Source organism: Brachionichthys hirsutus, chromosome 5, assembly GCF_040956055.1.
Source record: "Brachionichthys hirsutus isolate HB-005 chromosome 5, CSIRO-AGI_Bhir_v1, whole genome shotgun sequence".
In the NCBI taxonomy this organism is placed as follows: Eukaryota; Metazoa; Chordata; class Actinopteri; order Lophiiformes; family Brachionichthyidae; genus Brachionichthys; species Brachionichthys hirsutus.
The window spans coordinates 9,255,117-9,277,655 of NC_090901.1; the positions used below are offsets into that span (position 1 = coordinate 9,255,117).

The 22,539-nt window shown below is 43.0% G+C and overlaps 1 protein-coding gene and 1 long non-coding RNA gene across 2 annotated transcripts; both read right to left on the reverse strand.

The window, feature by feature from the left end:
* Nucleotides 1-2,464: 2,464 nt before the first annotated feature.
* taf3 (TAF3 RNA polymerase II, TATA box binding protein (TBP)-associated facto) lies at nt 2,465-7,799 on the reverse strand. The gene is made up of 7 exons (XM_068739346.1): nt 7,634-7,799; nt 6,997-7,239; nt 4,290-6,091; nt 4,130-4,212; nt 3,766-4,036; nt 3,516-3,622; nt 2,465-3,261 (listed from the first exon to the last, which is right to left on the reverse strand). Exons 1-7 carry the CDS (start codon nt 7,797-7,799, stop codon nt 3,147-3,149), a joined length of 2,787 nt encoding a protein of 928 aa, XP_068595447.1. The 3' UTR covers nt 2,465-3,146.
* A 1,506-nt stretch (nt 7,800-9,305) lies between these two features.
* On the reverse strand, nt 9,306-11,037 carry LOC137894360 (uncharacterized). Its single transcript, XR_011105479.1, has 4 exons — nt 10,953-11,037; nt 10,734-10,839; nt 10,218-10,399; nt 9,306-9,742 (listed from the first exon to the last, which is right to left on the reverse strand). It is a non-coding gene; the product is annotated as an uncharacterized lncRNA (long non-coding RNA).
* Nucleotides 11,038-22,539: the final 11,502 nt, after the last annotated feature.

The following is a 22,539-nucleotide window of genomic DNA, read 5'->3' on the forward strand; positions in this document are numbered from 1 at the left end:
TTAATTAACAATAACTCAAACAATAAATAATAACCATAATGCACTAACTATGCAATTTACGTGAGCGAAAGGGAGTAGGAAGAAGTAAATACTTATTTAACCCTACCCCTTCTAAACGTAAACATTATCTTTCCTTATCAATTTACTAGCTAATGTACATAAAATTATTTTCCTTTGTATAATATACATTATTTGCTAATAAAGATAGCAATTCACACCATGTTTGGACTCACGAGTGATATTGTCAGGTATTGTCCCTGTATGTTTGCAAAATCATTTCTTTGTTTAACAATGACAGCAGCATTGTATCCCGTTTGCCAGGCAGTGTAGATGCATCTATATCCTCCTGAGACCCAGCCAGTTAGCATGTCCTCTGTAGTGGACATTTGTCCATTACAGAGGACATGCTAACGCAAAGCTGGGTCCCAGGAGGATATGAGATGCAAACATGTTTACAGAGTAATAAATGAAGTCTCAATCCTTTGCAGATGTGCCAGAGCTCTATCTTTAACAGATCCGGATAGCAACATTTAAGATCTGACAGATGCGTGCGATAATGTTTTAAATGGAGACCTGACACCAGCACATGTGATAAAAGAGGGACAAGCAAGACAAGCCCACGTGTATTTTAGCATTAAAGTCAGTAGCAGATACTATTCATGATGTTCTCGACGATTTGGTTCTTGCAGTTTCTCATCAAATTGGATCTAGTTATAAGACATAATTTGCCGCTGCTATATTCCCCTTCTAATTCCGTATGAAGGACCGTGAAAGTGAAAGCATCAGTAAATTTGTCTCTATAAAATTAAAAGGTATACCGGTTTAAACTGTCAGTTTGCATTGCATGAGAAGAAGTCATTGGGGTTCCGCTTAATTAGGACACTTCCGCTTTTCCACTTCCTCTAGATTTACTGTCATCAGAACACAAAGTTCACTTCCTTTAGAGACTGTTGGAGTATATAACACGTGTGAAAATTTAATGAGGTTATATATATATATATATATGTATATTAAAGCAATTCCACATTTCAACAACTGGGTGTGTAAAAATGTTATTTTGTTCAAATCACACATCCTGATTTGGTTGTGTTAATCTTGACACACACATTTCAGCCTGTTAAACCACAAAATATACAGGAATTAAAGAATGTATGTCTGAGCAGGATTAAATATCCCAATCCATGCTCTTACACTTAGTAGGTGGCAGGACTTTAATAGGCTTTTCTCATGAGCTCTGGCAGCCGCAGCTCATTCAGAACAGGAGCTGCTTTTGCGCATCATTCCCACCCGACCGAATATTTACTGCATGCTGCTGCTCATAAATGATTAATTGAGCATCAAAATGCATTTTTCATCCCATGGCATCAACTGACTTGACTTCTGAGGTCAGCCACTATACTCTACACTGATTGTTTCCCAGAAGTGTATAAAACAAGGAGGTTCTGATAAGTGTGTAGACATTTCAGGGTTCAGTGTGTCGAGAGAAGCCTGACTGGTAATAAAAAAAAAAGGCCCTGCTGCCATAGATATAAAACCTTCACAGCTGCATCTGACCAACGTGTGACCACAAGATTATAAACCACTGACAACTGGAAAAACAAAGTTCAACTTCTCACAGTATGAACATCTTTGAAGCTCGCGCTGATGTCACAATTCACGTGCGCATTCTCTCGTACAGGATGGCGAGTGTAAAGATGGTTTTAATTCAAGGTGTTACTGTATTTTGCAAATTAGTTGTGATGAACTGGCGGCTTGTCCAGGGTGTAACCCCGCCTCTCGCCCATTGACTGCTGAGATCGGCTCCAGCTTGGCCCGGCGTCGGACAAAGCGGTTGGAAAATGAATGAATGAATTTGAAAATTAAGGATTCAATATGCACCAAACAGAGGCACGTGTTCCACTGTTCTGGCATTCATAATGTGGTGAAACGTGCAGAGGGAACATGCTGAGGTGATTCAAGGGGCTATGAGCCGCATACCAGGGGCTGTGCAGGAAGGGCGACACCTTCTGGTCATCAGGGGAACAGCAAAGCCTCTGAGACTATTCACGCTCCTTCACCCTTGTGTCACCCTGCACAAAGGTTCCAATTCATTCATTCATCTTCTGAACCTCTTTATCCTTGTGATGCTTCAAGTGGACAAAAATCAACATTTTCTAGAAAGTGTCCAAGTCCAACAAAAGGTCACAAGGGGGGCTAATTTTGGGTTAAATGTGAAAATCCCGACTTTGAGTATTAAAATACATTATTTGACCCATCAAGTGGACAAAAGCGTCCACCTGTCATTTAGCCATTTGTAAATGTCACTATTTTTAATTATTATTCTCACAATCTTTGAGGTGACTCATACGGAGTTGTACTAAATCACTTTTGATCATCTTTAGTGAAATGTCGGGTACTCTGCCACACATTTTAAGAGAAGAACGTAAGAAGACACGCTACGGTACAGTTCTGGTGGGAATGACCATTAACGTCATAAAGTCCGTGAGTACACAGACCCGTTCATCTTTAATATTGAAATATCAGTGAAATGATTTACATTACAAGCACAGCTACAGTATAAGGGCAGGACAGATCCATGGGAAGAAAAAGATACAAATACAAACTTTAAATTTAAAAAAAAATGTACAGAAATTACAGAAAGCCATTTGAGTTTAAAAACCAATTCCTGAAAATGGACAGAAGTTAGAAGGACAAAATGCACTCGGCTTGGAAGCTTGTATCGACACATTTATACACACCATCATTAATATGTACATGACATTTCAATGGAACTGCAGCAAACTGGGTCACAGAAATAAAGGCGGTGGCTGTTACTGGTTGTTCTCTGGATCAGCTTATTATATTATAACAAACAGAACCTCCTTAATCCGAAACACCAGGCAAAGAATTCACAGGTGAAATTGGAAAATCACAGAGCCCACATGAGAATCAAAGCTGGACATGTGATGATTTGACCCTTTTTTTTTTTTATCAACACACAAATCATCATTGATTACTTAAAAAAAAAAACACTGGATGTTAGTATCAGTCTCCATAGTTTTAAACTTTTTTTTAATTTTATTTTACAGCAGTGCCACTAGTGTTTAGTGATGGCTTCCGTGTCCAAAAAAAGAAAAAGTTCTCAGATATGTGCTATTTGCATAGTCTTAATGCAGTTTGTGTTTCCTTTTCTTGTGTTTTTTGTCCTTCTTCTTGCTGGAACATTTAACACAGAACCACTGCTGGTCCTCAGGAGGCTCCGTATGAATCCCAGCGCAGGGCCTGAGCGGAGGACAGAGAAGACAAGAAGACAATTGGGATTAGGGAAGGAAGGGAGCATGCAGCTAAAAAAGGGCACTCAAAATGATGACTAATAAAAAAAGCCCTCAACAACACACCGAACTGTAAACGTTGTCATTAAAGAGACAAGAAACAAAACCAACGGAGGCTTCGTCGTGGCAACAACTGGAACGTAACTTACGATAATAGAACACTGAGTTCATTAGACCAGAGGACAAATAAAATCAATCTCTTACCAATGATACCAATCATCACAGTCATCACAGCCGATCATGGGACTGCCGTCATCAGGTTTGTTGCATCCAGGACAAATCCAGATCTTGTTTCCCCATTCATCTCGGATCTGGAGGAGGGCGGGGGGGGGGGGGCATGCGACACAAACCTTTAGCACGATGCTGCCCATTGACTAAATATAAGTTTAAAAAAATCTGGAATTGAATCATGGTCCAGCTGGACACAGACACAGACACGTGGTCGAGGACTCACCACGTAGGTGCTGACGGTCTCAGTCACGACGCTGCGCACCGGAGTTCTGAGCGACAATGCAGGAGACAGCATAGGGGGAGGAGACATCATTAGCGCGGGGGCAGCAGCTGCTGGAAGCAGCGAGGCAGGCGGGGGCAGAATGGCTGCGGCTGACGAGATCATTGGAGGTGGCGGCGGCGTCCGAGGTCGATTTCCCGGCCCGGACTTGGCAGCAGGGGTCTTGGGGGTCGGCGTTTTGGCGTCTGAGTTCGGAACCACCTTACTGATGACGCTGGAGACGGACGGACACGAAGACAAGTTCGGCGTCACAAACATAAACAAACACGTTCCCGTCGTTACGGGAAAACGTTCCCTCCGAGCTTACATTTTGTCCTGGCCCGCTCCCACCCGGAGCGTCAGTCTGGGAATGACTGGCGAAGCTAGCGCTGCGGGAGTCTCCACTTTCACCTGGAACAAGGAGGCAAACGGAAAAGCTCAGCGTCACTCTGAAAACACACGGCGACAGGCCAGATGACAAAAGTTACCTTCTCCAGTCGAAGTCGCTCTTTTTCTTTCTCTTTCTCCTTCTCTCGTTTCTCCTTTTCTTTCCTCTTCTCTTCCTTCTCCCTCTCCTTCTCTTTGGCCTTCTCCCGCTCTTTATCCTTCTTCTTCTTCTTCTCCTTCTTCTCTTTCTTCTTGTCCTTCTCCTTGCCCTTCGCGTCCTTATCTTGGAGGATCGGGGCTAGAGGAGGAAGCATGGAGGGCATGCGGAGGCAGGAAGCGGGGCTGAACAGGGGCGGGACGTCCCCCAGACCAAAGGGCGTCAGAGCGGACTGTCTCTGCTTGTCGTCTTTGTTCCGGTCTTTCGCCTTGTCCCTCTTATCTTTATCCTTTTTACTTTTTTCCTTGTCCTTCTTTTTGTCTTTGTGTTTCTCCTTGTCCTTCTTCAGACCGTCTCCATCTCTGGACTTGATCTTGAGGGATCCCTCCGGTAGAGTGAAGTCCCGCAGTGCAAAGAGCTCATCGTCCTTCAGTCCAAACTCCTTCCTGGGCATCTTACCGGCCTTGGAGAACTCCTTGCTTTTGTCCCTGCTCTTCTCCTTGTTCTTCTCCTTCGACTTGCCCTTCTCCTTTTCCCGGTCTTTGTCTTTGGGCTTGTCTTTCTCCTTTTTCTTCAGCTTCGTCTTGAGCTCCTTCTTCAGCTTCTTCTTCACGTCTACTGACGACACGATCTTGTTCTTCTCCTCGAACACTTTGAGCAGAGGCTCGGGCGTCGGCGGCGAGGCCGAACCCGACGACACGTATTCTCCTTGGTTCGGTGGAAGAGCGGCCGGACCCCCCCGGTTGACCTTTCGTATCACCTCGTTAATCGAATCGTCCATAGTCCAGTTCCCCAGGCCCGCGTGAGCCTGCGGGTGAAGTGGCGTCGGAGTGTCTTTTACGGAGTTGCTCGCTCCAAGGAGGAGTTTCGGCGTCGCCGGCTCCATGATGGTGAGCCTCCTCGGGCTGGAGAAGCCGTTGCTATCGGAGTCAGAGCCCGAGGAAAAAGCAAACGGGTCGGGCTCCCGCTCAGCGCACGCTCTGGCAATCACAGCGTCGATGGAGTCGTCGATAGCCGTGCTATCAGGCTCCGTCTTCAAGGTGCCCTCGGCTGGGTCCCTGTCTTCCATGTTCAGACGCATGTGGATGTTCTCTTTCCCCATCCTCTCACTCAGAGCAGACAGCGGCAGCTTATGCAGAGCGTCCGTCTTGTTCTGGGGGTGGGATACTTTGGCCGGACCCACCTTTGGGCTCTTGGGGCTTTTAGGACTTTTCATCCTTCCCGGAGATTTCTTTCTTTCCTTCGATGCTTTTGGAGAATGGATGGGACTCCCGCCCAGCGGAACGGGAGGGGCCCCTTTGGGGGACTTAGTCCGTTGCCTGCCGGGGGAAGAGGCCTTGGGCTTCCTTCCAGGGGTGGTCGGGCCCTTTTGATCAGAGTGTTTTGGTACTACAGGCAGAGGTCTGAAGGAAGGCAGTGCTCCAGAAGGCGTTTCGGGTGACAGCGGCTCCAGGCTATCATGAGACGGCAGCACGCCCGGAGGAACACGCTGAGGGTTCAGAGAGGTGAGGGGCTCCCTGGGCTCCACTCCCCATTCCGGGCTGAGGCCAGGATACATGCGCGGCCTCTTGGAGGTAGGCATCATACCCATGGCTGCATCGGGACTGTCCAGGTGCCTCTTAAGTGGGTGGTTCTCATCGTTAACCGTCTCGTCTTCTTCCAGTTCCTCCTCATCCTCTTCCAATGCCACCTGCATCGCTTCGGCTGAGGTGCCCATGTCAGCGTGGGCCTCCTCCTCCTCCTCTTCTGAAAGGAAACGGACACGCACAATAATAAACGTGATCACCAGGCCCACAAAAAAAGACGACAGTCACACACTCATCTGGGTGACATGTTTAAAGGCGTCTATGATTCATCATTCATTATACATCCCTTTGAACTGTAGCAGAAAGTCGACACTTAGAACACTCAGAAACAAGACCCACGCCGTGTTTACCCACGTCCACTCCGATCAGATGCGTGCGTGGGAACATGAATAACAGTCGCACAAACACCAAGGGCTTTCCTCAACCAGAGGAGGTTCTGCGCTCAAAGAATTCTGCGTCGACATTTAAAGCGCAGACGTTGTGGGAGCGCTTTGTAGACAGTGTAAAAAAAACAAACAAAAAAAAATCAACACCTATTCATTAATAATAAGCAAATTATAAGGTTGGAATAATGGTGATATTGATTTTAGGACTTGATGTTTAAAGGAGGCGATGACTTTAAATCGTATCTTCATTTTAGAGGATGTAGTTTGTGGCACTGCTGAACTGTACGGGGGGGGGGGGGGGGGGGGGGGGTCGTCGATTTACGGCCGATGCGGCTCGCAGCAGGCCGACTCTACGCCCGCACTCGTCTGTCTACGAGGTGTTTCTACGAGGTGTTTCTACGAGCGAGCGCACCGAGTGTACGACGGTTTCTGCGGTCTCACCCACGATGTCTACGCGAGGAAATTGTCTCTTTCTACTCCTACGGAATCATAACAACATATTTATGGTAACTTAACACGGGCCATCTTACCACCAAACATTTGGTTTTACGAACAATCCCTCAGAACCAATTGTGGTCGTAAATCGACGACTACCTTTACTATACTGAGAAAGGTGTCTAACGTACGGCCCTAACACGGAACACACACTCATACATACATAGGCATGACATGTACTGACCCTCTTGTAAGGAGACCAGCGGCGGCATGTAATCTGGAATATAATCCTTCCTTTCCTCGGTATCACGGACTCCAAGATGGGGAAACTGCAGGACGTTGTTCTTGCTAACAGGGAAGGTCGGGGTTTGATGGACGAAGGCCACGGGCTCCAGGTTGTGGACGTAGTCCTCCAGTTCACTCAGACTCACCCCGAGCAACCGAAAAGCATGGCTGACATCGTCCAGCACTGGGTCGGTCCGTCCGTCTGAAATGTAGTACAAACATCAGTCAGAACTAATAACTTGGGAGTAAAACTTTGACTGTTAGCAAGTGATTGTGGTGCACTAAACGGAAGATCCCCTGATTTAGAAGGGCAGCAATCCTGGAGCTGCCTGCGCCCAACAGGTTCCACATTGAGCGATTCTTTTCACACACAGTTTAACTTTACTGCTGATGATGAGGGGACAACATCTGGCCAGCATCGCAGCCACAATAACAACACGCGGAAGCCGGCTAGCCGTGTAGCTACTGCACTTTTCTGACGTATGAAGTGATGCTAGGGGGCGCCAGTTACAATCAGTTAACAACAACGCGATAGAGAAGTTCAGGATTAAAAAAAAAAAAAAAAAAGTAATCAGCGCACTGAATGGGTCACTTACAGAGCTCGGAGTATCGATGGCAAGCCCGGGCTAGCTGTTGTGTGTATCGATGCAGCACATCAGACAAGAGATCGCACGCAGTGTGTTGAATCGCATCCCAGCCCAGAGCCTGGCAGATCTGCGCCACCGACACACGCAGCAGCGAGCGGGCATAGCTCTCGCACATCTCGCTGGCTTTGCTGTGGTATTAATAGCAGTCAGTTCCTTTTCCAAATCATGTCTCCGGTCTTCATGTCTCACAACGCGCCCAAAGGACCAGAGAAAACCCGCTGCTGCGGTTAATATTTGACATTTACTCTAGTAAATATGTTGGCGCTTTCGCCAGAGTCGCCATCTTGATTCCGTCGACATATCCCTCCCAGGAACCTAGACTGCGCATGCGCATAAGTCAGTGTCTGTCGACGTAGCTCTGTTGCGTTCGAGCGGTTTAGCGCTGCGCGAAGATGCGCATGATGATGATGAATATATTTATTAGATAGAATATTAGAGTACAAGTACAGTCAAACAGTAGCATGTACTGTATTACAGTACAAGTACAGTCAAACGTCCTGTCTAAGAGGAGCATTTCATTTTCGTTGAAAGTCCTTGGTACATAAATCATTGGCATGTAAAAATACCAATAAAACTAATATTAAATTACTCAATTGATGCAAAATAACAATAAAATAAAAATAAATTACACCACAGATGCAAAATAACAATAAATTAAAAAGGCACATAATATGGCACATAATATGTACATATGTGATTGTTTATTCACAAAATCTGGTCAGAAATCATCAGGGGATTTCGATAATATTTTGTACAGAGGAGTATCACGGGCAAAAGGAAGAGTAGTTTGGAATTCTGCAGCAAGTCTGGGTGTGCATGCGGATTCTGAATCACTTTTCACTGTCGTGAACAAAGCAAAACATGCTTTTTTTCTTGTTTCGAACCTAATGGAAGATAATTATAGGCCAATAAAAAATATGGGCTGTTATATCGGTACGAACATTTTATAATAAAGTCGGGTTGGTTACTGCATACAGCTGATTTTTGCCAATAAATCCAGCATACATTGGGTGGAATAATTTTGCCTCCACCTGTAGGTGGTGTTATATAAATTAGTAAAAGGAAAAAAAGAGTGAGCGTTATAGTGGCAGTGAAAAACACTACAAACATCAGTCACAATGGCTTTAGTGGATGTTTCGTGAAAGCCTTCAGTTTTAAATGCCGTGACTATGTGCACAGACTGCAGCAGCTGATTGGCCAAGGGTTGCCTGAAAACATGCTGACATGAGTAACCAGTCATTTGCTCAGGATGACCTTTAAACATTTACCAGTGAAGTTGCTTTGGTGTTTGTGATTTCCCTCAACCTGGATGACTGAGAGACAGACATAAATTAGGTTCTACATTGTGTTAATCTCATGCATTTTCTTGTAAATTTATTGTCATATATCACAATTTATTTAGCAGTCTTAATTTCCAGGGTGGGGCTAGTCAAACTAAAATAAAATAAAAAACAGGGTGGAGGGGATTTCTACCTCCTGTCGGGGTAATCTGTGTTCATCAAAACACAATGGACTGTGACTAGTCTGGATCAAAGTGCACAAACGCTTAAATAAAACATGTTTTTATTGACGTAAACATCAGGAACAATGAACATATTTAGCTTGCATGTTGTATGTTGTTGTGCTCAAAGAATTCTACATTCAAGTATTGATAATCATTGTCAGCAACCAGAACAGGCTATATTAATATACGTATTCAAATAAAAAACTAATGTAAGACTTATTTAAATTATTTGCAAGGAAAAAACAATGTTAAACTGCAAGAACACAAACAAAACGCTTCAAAAAACATCCAGAACTAAACAATATGAACAAAAACAAGTGTCTATCCTTAATTATGGATAAATACAAAAGAGCTGAAGTAACGCACTGTAGAAAAATGAGAACATGTCGAACATTTGAAATCTCCATAACTAGTTGAATCAGCACAGTCGGCCTGTCTCTCCGTCCTCCTGTTTCTGGGTCATATTGTGAACGTTTCGCTCTGGGAACATGCCAGAAACGACGTGAAATTCATTGCCAAAATTCCATTCTTTCGAAATGAGGCGTCGTTGGCATCTGTAAAAAAAAAAAGAGACAAAAAAATGTCATTACTTACAAAAAAAACCCATTTGATTTTGAGGCACAGAAACATTTAATCCATCACTCCTGATTACATTTACTCCACACTCCACACATTTATGCTGCAGGGTTGAATGTGAAGCGACTGGACTTCTTTTTTGATTTGGAAGATGCTTCGCTTTTTCATCTAAGAGGTTTCTTCGGGTTAACTCGTTGATCGTTAAGGCCAAACATTAACACTTGAGTGAGTACATGCACAGTACACGTAAAGCAACCTTAGAAGAGTTTAAATATCTGTACACACAACTGGTGAAATGTCTTTGAACTCTGAACAGAAGTCTGGTTGTTTCACATTCAACCTTGATGGATTTTGCCATGATCTGGATGAATGAGAATCTGCATCAACATTACACACGTTGATTAGAAAATCACAAACATCATTATTGATGTCCTTTGTGCAGTAGTGTCTCACCAGTGATAAAAACTGGGAAGCGAGATGATATATTCTGGGCCTGCAAATGGACCAAACACGTGAGATAGTCCGGCTGATGTCTTGACGTGAGGTCACATTCATGGTAAGGCAAGACCTCTAGTATTCTTTCTTCTTGACACCGATCTAGGAAGAGCGTCTTCTCTTTTGCCTTTAGACTTAACCTGGACATGTGAAAAGAAAAAAATATATTTAGACGAGGTCGATAGGATCAGTTATGGCCTGCTAAAAAGTGTAAAATAAGGAAATGAATAATGAATGCAAGGATGTCTGGTTGCTAGGAGGTCAGTCATAGTCTTTGACTAATTTCCAGGTCATCTGAATCTGTGAGTGCGTGTGTGTAATCTTATTTACTGCTTACAATTATATGGATTGTGGGGAGTCCTCTTAGCTCTTCTTTAATGATTATTATTATCATGTAGTATAAAAGTTATGCTATTTACAGATGTGAGGAACAATAGTTTGTTTTTGTTTCCTTTCCCAAAACCGATTCCCTACCTTGCACTTTCTTTTAGCCGACGGATGTCTCTGTAGTGCAACGTCCACTTCCACGTTCCTCTTCTGCTTCGTTCATGCAGGATGTCTGACATTTGTTCCATGTTGCCTTATACAATCATACAAATTTGACATCATGAGTTAAACTGGCATAATGCTGAGCTGCATCTGTGACACAATCACAATCAACTGCAATGGGTAATCAGTTAAAGGCGGACATACAAAGGGTGAGGGATTCCAGTGCTGCTCTGTCAAACACGATGAAACCACCCCTGATGAGCAGCTCCTGATGCGTGAGGTTCACAACATCATTTGGTTCATCAATTCCGACAAAATGAACAAGCGGTGACCCCTTAAGCTCGAGCAAAAGCGGGACCTGGAAAGCAGAGAGCATGATATTTATTATCCATTGCAGAAGTCCTATCATTACGCTTTTCACCAGCTGACCAGTTACCTCACAAAGGTGTTCTGCGATGTCTATGTTCCTGAGGATGATGAGTAAAGGTGAAGACTTATCCTGGTCCACAAAGAACTCAAATGGCTGCAGAGCAGTATGTCCTTCAGCCACGAGCTGTTCCTTTAATAAATCAAAGAGAAAATGGCCAAAATTTACAAGTCAGTTTCCATTTCATAAATCTGGTGAGACATTACATTCAAATATAAAGGACCCCCCCCCAAAAAAGGAAATATTGTACGAGTACTATTTTATCCAACCAATACAGCAAAAATAAACAGTGAATACAGATATTGACCAGTCTGGATTAAAAAATTCAAGGTATAAATTAGGGAAAAAATATTTTTGTTATGTAATGGCCAGAAACAGTTTTTTCATTCATTTGGAGAGCTTCTTTGCAAAGCAGAAAAGGCCAACTGAGGAGGAAGATGACTTTGTATACGACCTCCAAGACAGGAATGCTTCTTTTAACAGACAATACCAAGAGTCATCCTTAAAATAGAGGCTTATCTACAGGTGACTCATGCTCCAAATCCACACTGCATAATATGTGGGACAAGCTAGAACACGAGGTAATGAAGCCTTCAAAACTGCTTCAGCATGAAAGAACAAGCCCTTGGATTATACATACATATTTACACACTATATAAAACCATACAGCATATGTGTTCTAAAATCATCATACCTTGGTTTCCTCAAAGAGCGCATCCTCTGATGTTGCAAATATGAAGAATCTGCACTTGTGAGATAGTTCAATTGAATTCAGGTTACAGAAGGCAACATGGATATTTGGTTCAGGCTTTGGGTCACTGTTATCCTTGATGAAGAGCTTGGGACAAGATGGGACCTTTTTGACAGCAGAAACATTGTTCATCATCATGGTGTACAGCCTGGCAGATTCTGCAGCAACACCTGAGACTTCAGCATTTTCGATTGGCTTGCCTGTGCCTTGGGATACTTTTGGAGGATGTAAAGTTATTTTTGCAGCCACACTATATACCAGGGCTTTCCTGTCAGACACGTCAACTTGGATTCTCTGTCCCACAAGTGATGGTGCATCAAGGTGATCTGTTAAGTCATCCTGTTCCTCTAGACTGGAAAAGTGCAGCGTCATTGGGCTGGTGTGAGACAATTCGGCTTTGTTCACTTGGTGTAACGGCCCCCTCTTACTCTGTTTCAAAAGCTGTTTCATTTGTTCTGAGAATATAAGGCACTCCTGTTCCATTGATGCCTGAGTGCAGTCGTCTTGTATGCACCTTTTTGAAAGCTTCTCCAGAAAAGAATCAGAGCTCTCCGGGCTGGTATTTAAGATTGTAAAGGTGAGAGAGTGTTCCGATCCCTGGGGGAGGCTATCGTCTGTTTGAGTTGCACGTAACACCTCTGTGGGTGGAATGGTTCCAGGAGATGCAGTGTCAGTGATAAGCGATAACTGGTCCTGAACCTTTGCAACGTTATCCTCAGAGGGTGAGTCATATGGTGGCACTGGGTAGTCTCTGGAGGTATCTAGTCCAATGAACGGAATAATAACTGGACTCAAAATATTTCCAAAGCCTTTGTTTGTGTTGTGACTTTTGAGATCGGTTTCATTCAATGGCCACTCAGTTTCAAATGCTATGACATCAAATTTAGGAGAGTCGGGCTGATGATGAAGTAGCTCCGTTGGACTTGTGTCATCAATATCTTGCCCGCCCATAACTGATTTAGCATTCTGATCATTACCGCTTTGACTGACATTTGATATCATCTTCTTTTGGACGTCTGTTTCAACCTCGTCCTTTATCTGGGAAACGGACCCATGTGCACGGAGCTCACACAGATCCGTCAAAGAAATGCAGTTTTCTGAATTTCCTTCAATGAAGGTTTCAAGAGTAACAGGTTGCTTCTGTGATGCAGAGTGAAGAGCTTCCTTTGTAAAAGACTGCTCATCTGTAACATTCATCTTTAACGTCAACGGCGGTATAAATGCACTGCCATTAGCAGACAGTGCACTCAATTGTGTGTCGAGGCAGACATCTTCTCTCTTATTGGTATCAGGTAGTCGTTCTCCCAATGATGCTTGTTCGTTATCCTCTAAGGAGTCTTGGCCATAAGACTTTGGTAAGGATTGATCATGCAAATATGTCAAACAAATACAAGTTTCTGAATTTTCCTCACCTGCAGTTTCACAACTAACGAGATCACTTTGCCTCTGCAGAGGTTTCTCTGAAATGGAATGTTCATCTGTAACATTTAGTTTTACCGCCAATGGCAGTGCCACTGCAGTACAATTGGCAGACGTTGTGCTCAACTGCAAATCAAGGCAGGTGTCTTCCCTTTTGCTTACTTGAGGTAGTTGCTCTCTCAGCGGGGCTTGGTGGTTAGAATCTGTGAAGCACTCATTGGATGAGCCTGGACCGTCACACATCTTCATTTCCCGCTGATGATTCAAATTATTCATAGCTTCCACATTTGAAATGAAAAGGTTATTCTCATCAGGTGCATATTTTCGCCCAAAGTGAGCATCGTTGATCACATTATCTTCATGCACTGCAAAAAAATCCACATCTTCATGAGGTTTTTCAGTCTCTTCTGGTGCTTTAGATTCCTCCATACATAACTGCCTGGCATTCTCCACAAGAGTCGCACTCAAGGCCAAAGCCGAGTCTGTCTTTGTTGAGCCACTGCGTGTATGAATCACTTCTGGTGAAGGTTCTATACTGCCATCTTGGTGTAGCTTTTCTTCCATTTTCCAGTTTTCTGCATCTTTAGATTCAATTTCAGAACGCTCAGTTGTAAAACTGTCCATTCTGCAGGTGTAAGCATTTTGTATTTGTTTCTGCACTAAATGCATTTCTGTAGCTGATACATTTCGGCTGTCTGTTCCATCCAGGCCAGTAGCAAATGAGTTGGCCTTGAGCTCAGACTGAGCTGGGACTGATACCAGTTCACAGGGCATTTCAAAAGATTCACTGTCCTCTGAACATTGTGAGTCCGACTGAATGAACCTGGGTGTTGACCGGCTGTAGAACAGGCCTATCCACATATGTAAGATGAGGCGCTTCTCTACATCAGTGTCTTGAATGGAGAAATCCCATGGCCTATACAAAATATGAAATGTACATAAATATTCTCAGTAGAATAATTGATTCATTATCTATGCTAAAATCAAAATGCAATAAAATTATATTAAGGCATATATTTTTAACTTATACAGAGTCAAAGTTTAATATTCAGTATACATACCCATGTAAAGCTCGGATGGCAGTTCTGGACATTGGGTCACTTGTAAACCTGCTGTCAAGATTAAAGTCATAATTTTCTTTCCATTGCTTTGTGACTTTGACAGATCCATCCTTTGCAACAAAGGTCCGAGAGTGCCTGAACTTTCTCATGCACTCTGTGTGCTTGTTCAGGACCTCTTCTGGAGATTTAATGTTGTGTTCCCCTCTTCCGTCCTGACAGACATTGAGATGTATTGCTCCAACTCCGTCATCCTGCACTGTGTGGTAATGCTGCAGCAGTTTGGTAAAACCATTTAAAGGGGATACCTGGAAGGATGTACCTGACAAATCCAACAGCAGAGCGGTAGATGGGGGCAATGAATATGCATGCTCTTGAGGTATCACAGCACTCAAGTCACTCCCTCCCAAAAGACTGCTTGGAGAAGGAGACTGAAGAAGCCGAGTAGGTATAGCAGCACGTTGTCTAAGTAGAGGATGAAGAACTGACTCTTGCTGAGCAATGGTGTCATAACACTCCTTCAAACTTGTCTCAGGTTTTTGCAGAAGTGTTGGGTCTGGTTGTGATGATAAGGGGTCATAGCTGTCACTAAGAGCCAAGTCAGCAAGTAAGTTCAAAGCATCTGAAGATGAGCAAGCAATGCTACTTTTTTCGTGAAAAGTCTTCCTGACAGAAATATCCCAAGGACACCCTTTGATTCTGTGTTTTTCGTTGGTAAAGGTTGGAGTTTGAAAATGCAACCACCCTGTGAAGAGACAAAACAGACAAAGATAAGTCGCATGAAAATAAAAGGAGCCTGTTGAAAGCTTTTAAAACATACTAATGTATTGCTATGAGGAACTTCAAAACAGAAGCTAACCCAATACCAAACTGGCAAAAATCCAGCATGTGCACGAAGAAAGGTAAAAAAAAACCCTAAGAACAAGCAAATCACAGTGATAGAGTGGTAAAAGTTGTAAAAATGGCAGGAAAAAGAAGAATCATTTTCAGAGTTGGAGAGATTTCATCCACAAAACAAGAGATATTCAAAGTAAGACTTACATTTCTCGCTGACAGTTTCTGCAGAGATGCTCTGATGCTTTTTGAGTTCTTTAATCTTCATCCTCTGTGAAATCGGATGTTGTATGTCTACAATTGTTTGTTCTTGTGTCTCCGAGGAGTCTGCCCTTTGTTGAGTATCATCATGCTCTGGTTCAAGAATTATATCCGGCATCTTCTTACGAGTCAGGCCCAAGATAGCGGCAAAATGAGGGTCAACTGACATCTCTGGAACTTTCGTGACATCCAAGTTAGTATCCTGAATGCAAGCACTTGAATCGGGATACGAGTCAACTTTGCTCTTCTTCACACAAGGCTTGGTGTCCTGAGCAGGAATAGTACCTCTTTGTCTTTTTCCGCTTAACTGAGCCTTTTTTGCATACTCTCCTGGGGAGGGGTTATCAGCACGTTTCTCTTTATCTGTCATAGGGGGGCACGTGTCTGAAGCATTGCTCTGTAATGGAATCCCATTACACTCAGAATTGGAAGTTAGTGAACCATTGCAATCATCTGAACTTCTCAAGATGCAGTCTTCAGGAATAACATGACTAACAATTCCTTCTGAGTGATGGATCTCTCCATCACCAGATGGCGTGAGCTCTGTTTCATCCACTGTTGTCTTTGGAGCAATGCTAGATTCCATTTCAGTTGTGTCATGACCATTCACAGAGGCATCAATAAAAATATTTTCTGGGCGTGTTTCATCTTGTCCTGGCTGAGCATTAATCCAATCAGCAATATCAGCAGAGCCGTAAGGGACCAAAAATCTTCCACATTTGCTTTTAACTGGCTTTATGCCCAAGGGCTCCATTTTCTTTGTCAGAGATCCAGTTTGAAGTTCCCTCAAGATGTTTTTGGAGGACTCATCTCCACGGCCCGATTTCGTCTTCTGTGCTTCTTCTAGGCCAAGAGAGGCCATTGCCAATTTTTTATTTCTTGACAGTTTTCCAAATAAGCGATTTTTCCTCTGAAATTTCATCCGGTGAGGAGGCCTCTTCAACGAACTACTCAACTCTTGATGGGCTGAAGAATCTTTGGCGTGACCTTTCTGCATATCTTTCAGGCTGTCGTCTTCCAATAGCATTTTGATAGTTTGTAGATTCGGAGTCGATGCATGCTTCTTTAATTTGTCGTGTCGTTTCCTACGTTTGGTTTTTTTGAGATTGGTGATCGCCGGACTTTTTAAAACCTTTTCATTACCAACAGTCTCGTGATCCAGAAAAGTCACCCCTGCTGTTGAATAACCTGAAAGATGAAAGTCATTATTTGTAGATGACTCAGTGTTGATAACACTTAAGTCTGCATCAGCAACAGTTTGCTCAGAGGAAGTGATGCTAAGAATTAGCTCTGTAGGATGATCATCCGCGGCAGCGGGAGTAGGGACATCTTCCGTCTGCATACCGCCAGCTTTGGACAGCAATATCAGTTCAGATTTGTCACTGTCTTTTGTAAAATCTTCTGGTACAACAGTTTGAGGCACAGTTGTTGAGTCAACCTGTGCTGCAGCATTACTGATGCAACTGTCTATAGTTAGCTGGTCTTCTGAGCCAACGATAGAACAATTGGCCGATGCCTCTTCTGGAGATGACAGACAGCTGTAGACATCGTCCAAATCTTGTATCTGTCCCTCCCGACCAGCTGTCAGGATTTCTGAAGCTTTGGAAACTGGCAGTTGAAAAGAGACTGGTTTCCTCAAGTAGGACTTGAAACTCTGCCATGCCATGTCAGTCCACTCTGGAGATGAATAAATGTCCTTGTGGGCATCCAGCACATCATGCTGATCTGGAAAGCTGCTTAAATTTCTAGAGGGACTTAATGTCAAGCCAGGATTGATCAGAGCGGCGTATTTCTGCATATGCTCTGCATACACTTCACACAGATTGTCACTGGGAATAGGTGTCCTCTCAACTTTGCTGTCTGCATAACTAAACATTGGTAATACTTGCAGGATTTCAGATGACATGTTGTCGTTTCTCTGTCCAAGTTCTGTACCTGTGACAAATCAAGAAAGAATGTGCTTAATCACTGAATTTGTTTTTGTCACAAAAGCTAAACAAACACTATAAGAACTACAGGGAATGGGAAATCTCCTTTTATTTATGTAAACACATGCTGTAATCACCTTTATGTACAACTCGAGAGTCTGGAAACACAAACACGCCTTGCAGAACCACAGCTGAACTGGTATCGGTTTCTGAACAGGAAAAATACACATTACTGATGTGAAGTTGAGTTATGGCTGTTAACAAAGACCAAATTAAGTACTTTACGGTGGACAGCATTGTGTTAGGTCAGTATTTTCCTTCTTACCGTCATATGGGAGAAAATGGGAGGAGTGCAACAATAGAAGAAATCCGCCATCGTTCAGAGGAATTGTGAGTCCCTGTGCAAAACTTGGCAAGTTACTTAGGTATGATGTGTGGATGTTGGGAGGAAAGTAAAAGTCAACCACCTTCATTTCTCACTGTTATTCATTATTCAACATTTAAAGAAGCCAAACAAAGACAATTTTATTCCAGGAAATATTAGCTGAATAAAACTAAACCAGGCTTCTGACAAATTCTAAAGATTATGACTATTTTTTTTTTTTTTTTACATTACACAGAATCAGTGGCTTGGCACTTAGCCAATAGTCTGTAATGTGAATAACAAACAAACTCACAATGTCATTTTCCTTTATCTCCCCCAGGAGTAAAGAAAGCGAACCGGTTTGGTCGACCTCTGAGGAAACCAACTCACACCAACTGCAGTACAAGCCATCCAGAGAGACTGAAAGACAGCACAAAGCCAACAAAATAATAAATGATGCAGTTCATAACTCCATGGATTATGTTGAAACTTCCTTTGACAATGTCACTCCACCATAATAAAGCTGCTTTTGCAACATTTTCTAACAGCATACCTTCTCCAGAGAAGCCTGTTTCAAAGATGGACCTGGGCAGCAGCCGTCTCAGTTCAAACATGGACATGACTCGGTGAACTTTCAACAACGGCGGCCTTGCATGACAAAGTCCGAGAAAGAACAGGAAAAAAAGAGAGAGCAAAATCTCAATCATCAGCCATTTAATAGTTATGTGTGTATTTTTAGTGTCCGCATTTAACTTACAGTTCGGCGGGGATCAAGAATCCTTTTCGAGTCCTCAGCCCAATGTCAAGCCGATATGTGCCCAGCTGAAGCTGGCCCCTCCACGGAAAGTAGCAACAATCTGGAAAAAGAAATCATCGCAAGAATCAATTAGCAATCAAATTCAATGATTCTTGAAACTACGGTAATCTTTATTCAATTACTTTGACCCGGAATTATTTGTTTAGTTCGTTCAAGTCAGGCTTGGGACTTTAATCCTGACTTCCCTGAAAGTGCTTCACGAAATGGCCCCCAGTTTTGCTCTTGACTACAAGTTACTCACCAAGCCTTTTCTCTGCACTGAAAAGACAAATCATCAAACAATTGATTAATGCAATTGTAATCTTGTGAGTTTAAATGAAAAGGTATCGATTGAATATATAGTATGACAAGCAGGGCAGATCACGTGCGTCAGTAGTGACGGCGTACCTTTCCAAGCGAGGCGCCTGCGGCGCTGCTCTGGTGTCCATAAAGGAAAATGATAGAATGGCGTAAGGACAGGCAGCACTGGGAGATGGCGCAAACCCATTGCTTCCATCGTCGAGAAGCTCGTACATGTAATACTGTGAAGTCCAAACAGCAGACGTTAGCTGCCCGTTATCCCAGAACAATAACTGTAACAATAAGAAATACTCTAGAACATGCATGAGCCGTTTCTTACCTGGGTCTTCTCAAAGGCAAGGAAGGAGCTGCTTCTGGCAGATACGGAAACCAACTGTTCCGAGACATGACAGTCAAACCCTTCAGTTGGTGCAGTGAAATTCTGCGTGTAGTTCTCCGAGACTTCTTTAACTCTACCCTGTTGGAATGTTAAAGGACAGATTATTATTATTTACAGACGCTTCTTTTGATTGAAAACACAATGACAACATTTTTTTCAGATTAACTATTTATTCCCCCCTCCCCCCACACACACAAATACCTTTGTCAGCCTGACGATGACAATGTATCCCGATTTCCCATGATACCAGTGATTTCGTTCCAAACAGTCGGAGTATGTTGATATGTACACACCTGAGTAAACACAGAAAACGTATTAAACATCGATAGAATCAATAAACGCGTGGTGCATTCATTCATTATCTTAACCGCTTAATCCGAAATCTATCTGATCTACTGGCGCCTATCCCAGCAGTCTACGGGCGAGAGGCAGAGTACACCCTGGACAAGCCGCCAGTTTATCGCAGAGCCACACATAGACAGATAATCATTCACGCACACACGCACACCTACAGACAATTTAGCATCCCCAATTTACTTAACAATTGTAAAGTGGGTCGAGGAATAACAGGCGCAATGTGGTGACATTTCAAACTAAAGTTAGAAACAAAACAATTAATCGAAGGAGTACCTGTCACAAATAAATGAAATCAACATTATAATTTAGAGTGAAATAAAAGACTACAAATGATGAATTTCTTCCTCCAGGATATATTAAGGTTTGCACTGCGGGAAGTTATATTTCCTGGGTCACCACAGAACCCCCCTTTCAGTTCTTTATATCTTGCTGTTCTGTTCTTACTTTCACTTTCAAACAGGGGAACACCAGGCAGCATCTGCCACATGGCCGTCAAGGTAATAACTTGGACAACACATTTTAAATCTCCAAGAATTATTTAATATCATAGCAAATTTCCATGCACTGATGTTGACTTTTCTCCTCTGCATACAGAGGGGGGGGGGGGGGGGTTGTGATTGTGTAGTATTACCTTTTGCAGGATCTCCCAGAGATGTGCATGTGCTGTTTCCAGTGAGAACGCCAGTTTCCGCAAGTGCTTCGGCCTTTAAAATAACATATCATAATATATATATATATATTTGGATTTATTGGGAGATGCATGTATTTTATTGTTTTAAATTCTTTACCTTATGGATATCATCAAAAAGCAAAAATCCAAGTGACTCCTTGAGGTCCTTTTCTGCGTATCCTAGTTCTCTTTTCTTGGCCCGGAAAGCGCTGTACTGTAGTGGGAAATGGAGAAATGGATCTAAAAGGAATTCCAATTTAACCAATAAGTGTGACCTGGTGTCATCGACAGGGAATGATATTTGGACTGACCTTAGTTTCCAGTGGGGGATTCTTTATCAAGACGGCGGACTTGTACCTGAAGCTCTGCTTCGACTCTTCATACAAGTAGGAACTTTTTAGAGGAGCCAAAATATCGTTTTGAAAGACATCAGAATTCGCTGGCACGGATATTAAAACTTCTGAAACTGGACAACAGAAAAACACAAGACATAAAACAACACGGTGAAATGGAGAGCGATTAGAGTCGTCACCAACGCTCCCTCTAAGGTGCGCCCCTGCGTAATTACGCACAGCTGATACGGTGCATTCAAATGTAAAGTGCGTTTGAAATAAAATGTATTATTATGATGTTGCTCAAAGTTGTCCGAGGGACTGCTCGGGGACTTTGTGTGTTTGCTCAACAATAACATTGGACTCGTCACATCTGCGGGTCTTGCTTTGCAAAAGAACGAGACACGAAACCCACGCATTTCGACCATTATTCACGATCACGTCAGTAAGATTAACCCCACGGATCGAAAGGAAGTCCCGCTCACCCTGAAGTGAAAGTTAAACGTTTCATTCACCTTTACGCGAAGAACTTCCAGTTCCGCTTTCCATCGCGGAACGCCTGCCAAATCCGCCGCTGTCAATGATCGTAGAGAGCGTAAAATAGTTTGTATATATTATAAGTATATACAGCAGAATCCAGTTTTCAGTTCCAGGGAGTTTGAACCCAGTTTAGTTGAGAAGGTTCGAATGTCTCCAAGCGAGCGCGCCTGGGAACGAAAGAGAAACAGAAACCCAGCGAGCCCGAAGCGTCCATCTTGAAAGTCTCCCGACGAAACGACTCCGTGTCGGTGGAGCTCGGTCGCGCCTGCGGGGAAACCTGTTCTCTCTCCTCCCAGTGGAAAATGAGATGTTTGCTCCGCGAAGACGAACCGAGAAACACAGAAAACTGTGTTTCTACTGTAAAACCGAATATTTATCACGTTGTCCTGTTCAAAGAGGAGTGTATAACGCAGTAACCATACACAGACTCGCAGTACTCTGCTCTGCAGTAGTATTAGTACATCAGAGCCATGGCTTTATGGTTCAAATACTCTTATTGTGAAACCCTCAATAAAGTAAATTAATGTTAAACTTCTATAGGGTAAGCCGTAGTGATAGTTCTCACCATATGAAGTTTAGTGACACTTAAATTTGGAGCAGTCCTTTTCCCCATGTCTTTAAATTATGTATATAGGTACTACTACTGCATGTATGTAGGCTATATCTTTATGGATATTTCAAATGATGCGTCCCCATCTTCTTTAGATTGTCGCTGAAGCATTCCGTAAAACGACAGTGATGAGTAACAAAAATGGTGAAGATTGAGGCTGTTATTACAAACCCGGTGCTCTGGATCATCACCAAAAGGTTCTAAGTTGTTCTCGGTCTCTTTATACACCAACCATGAAAATAGAATTGGAGTTGATGTGTATTTTTATCTTCTTTTTTAATCCATAAATGGGGCTTTCAATGTTAAAATTGTATATCTTCTCATGATCTCATTCTGGATCAGATCCAGATTACATTTTGTGGGATATTTCATATCCGACCCTTTTATGACTGATTTTTGGTGTTTAAAATGAATAGGATTCAACCTAAAACAAAAATCTTGGATCCATACCATCTTCTGGATAAAACTCTGACCACCTTTTCCCCTGCACAAGACGTTTCCACAAAAATGTTCCTGATATCTAATTAAAAACTTCGAAATCGTATGGTTGCCTTTTCCCCGTAGTTCAGCACCTGACTACAAATCCCAGAATTCCCAAGCTACAGTTTATCTGGACTGACCCCTGACTCGAGCGTCCGGCGTTGCCCTCGTCCTATTTGTAAGCCCAGTGGCTTTAGTTAAAGCTCTATTCTTTTGTGCCTGAATGATCTACGAGGCTTTCACATAACGAACCGACAACATGAG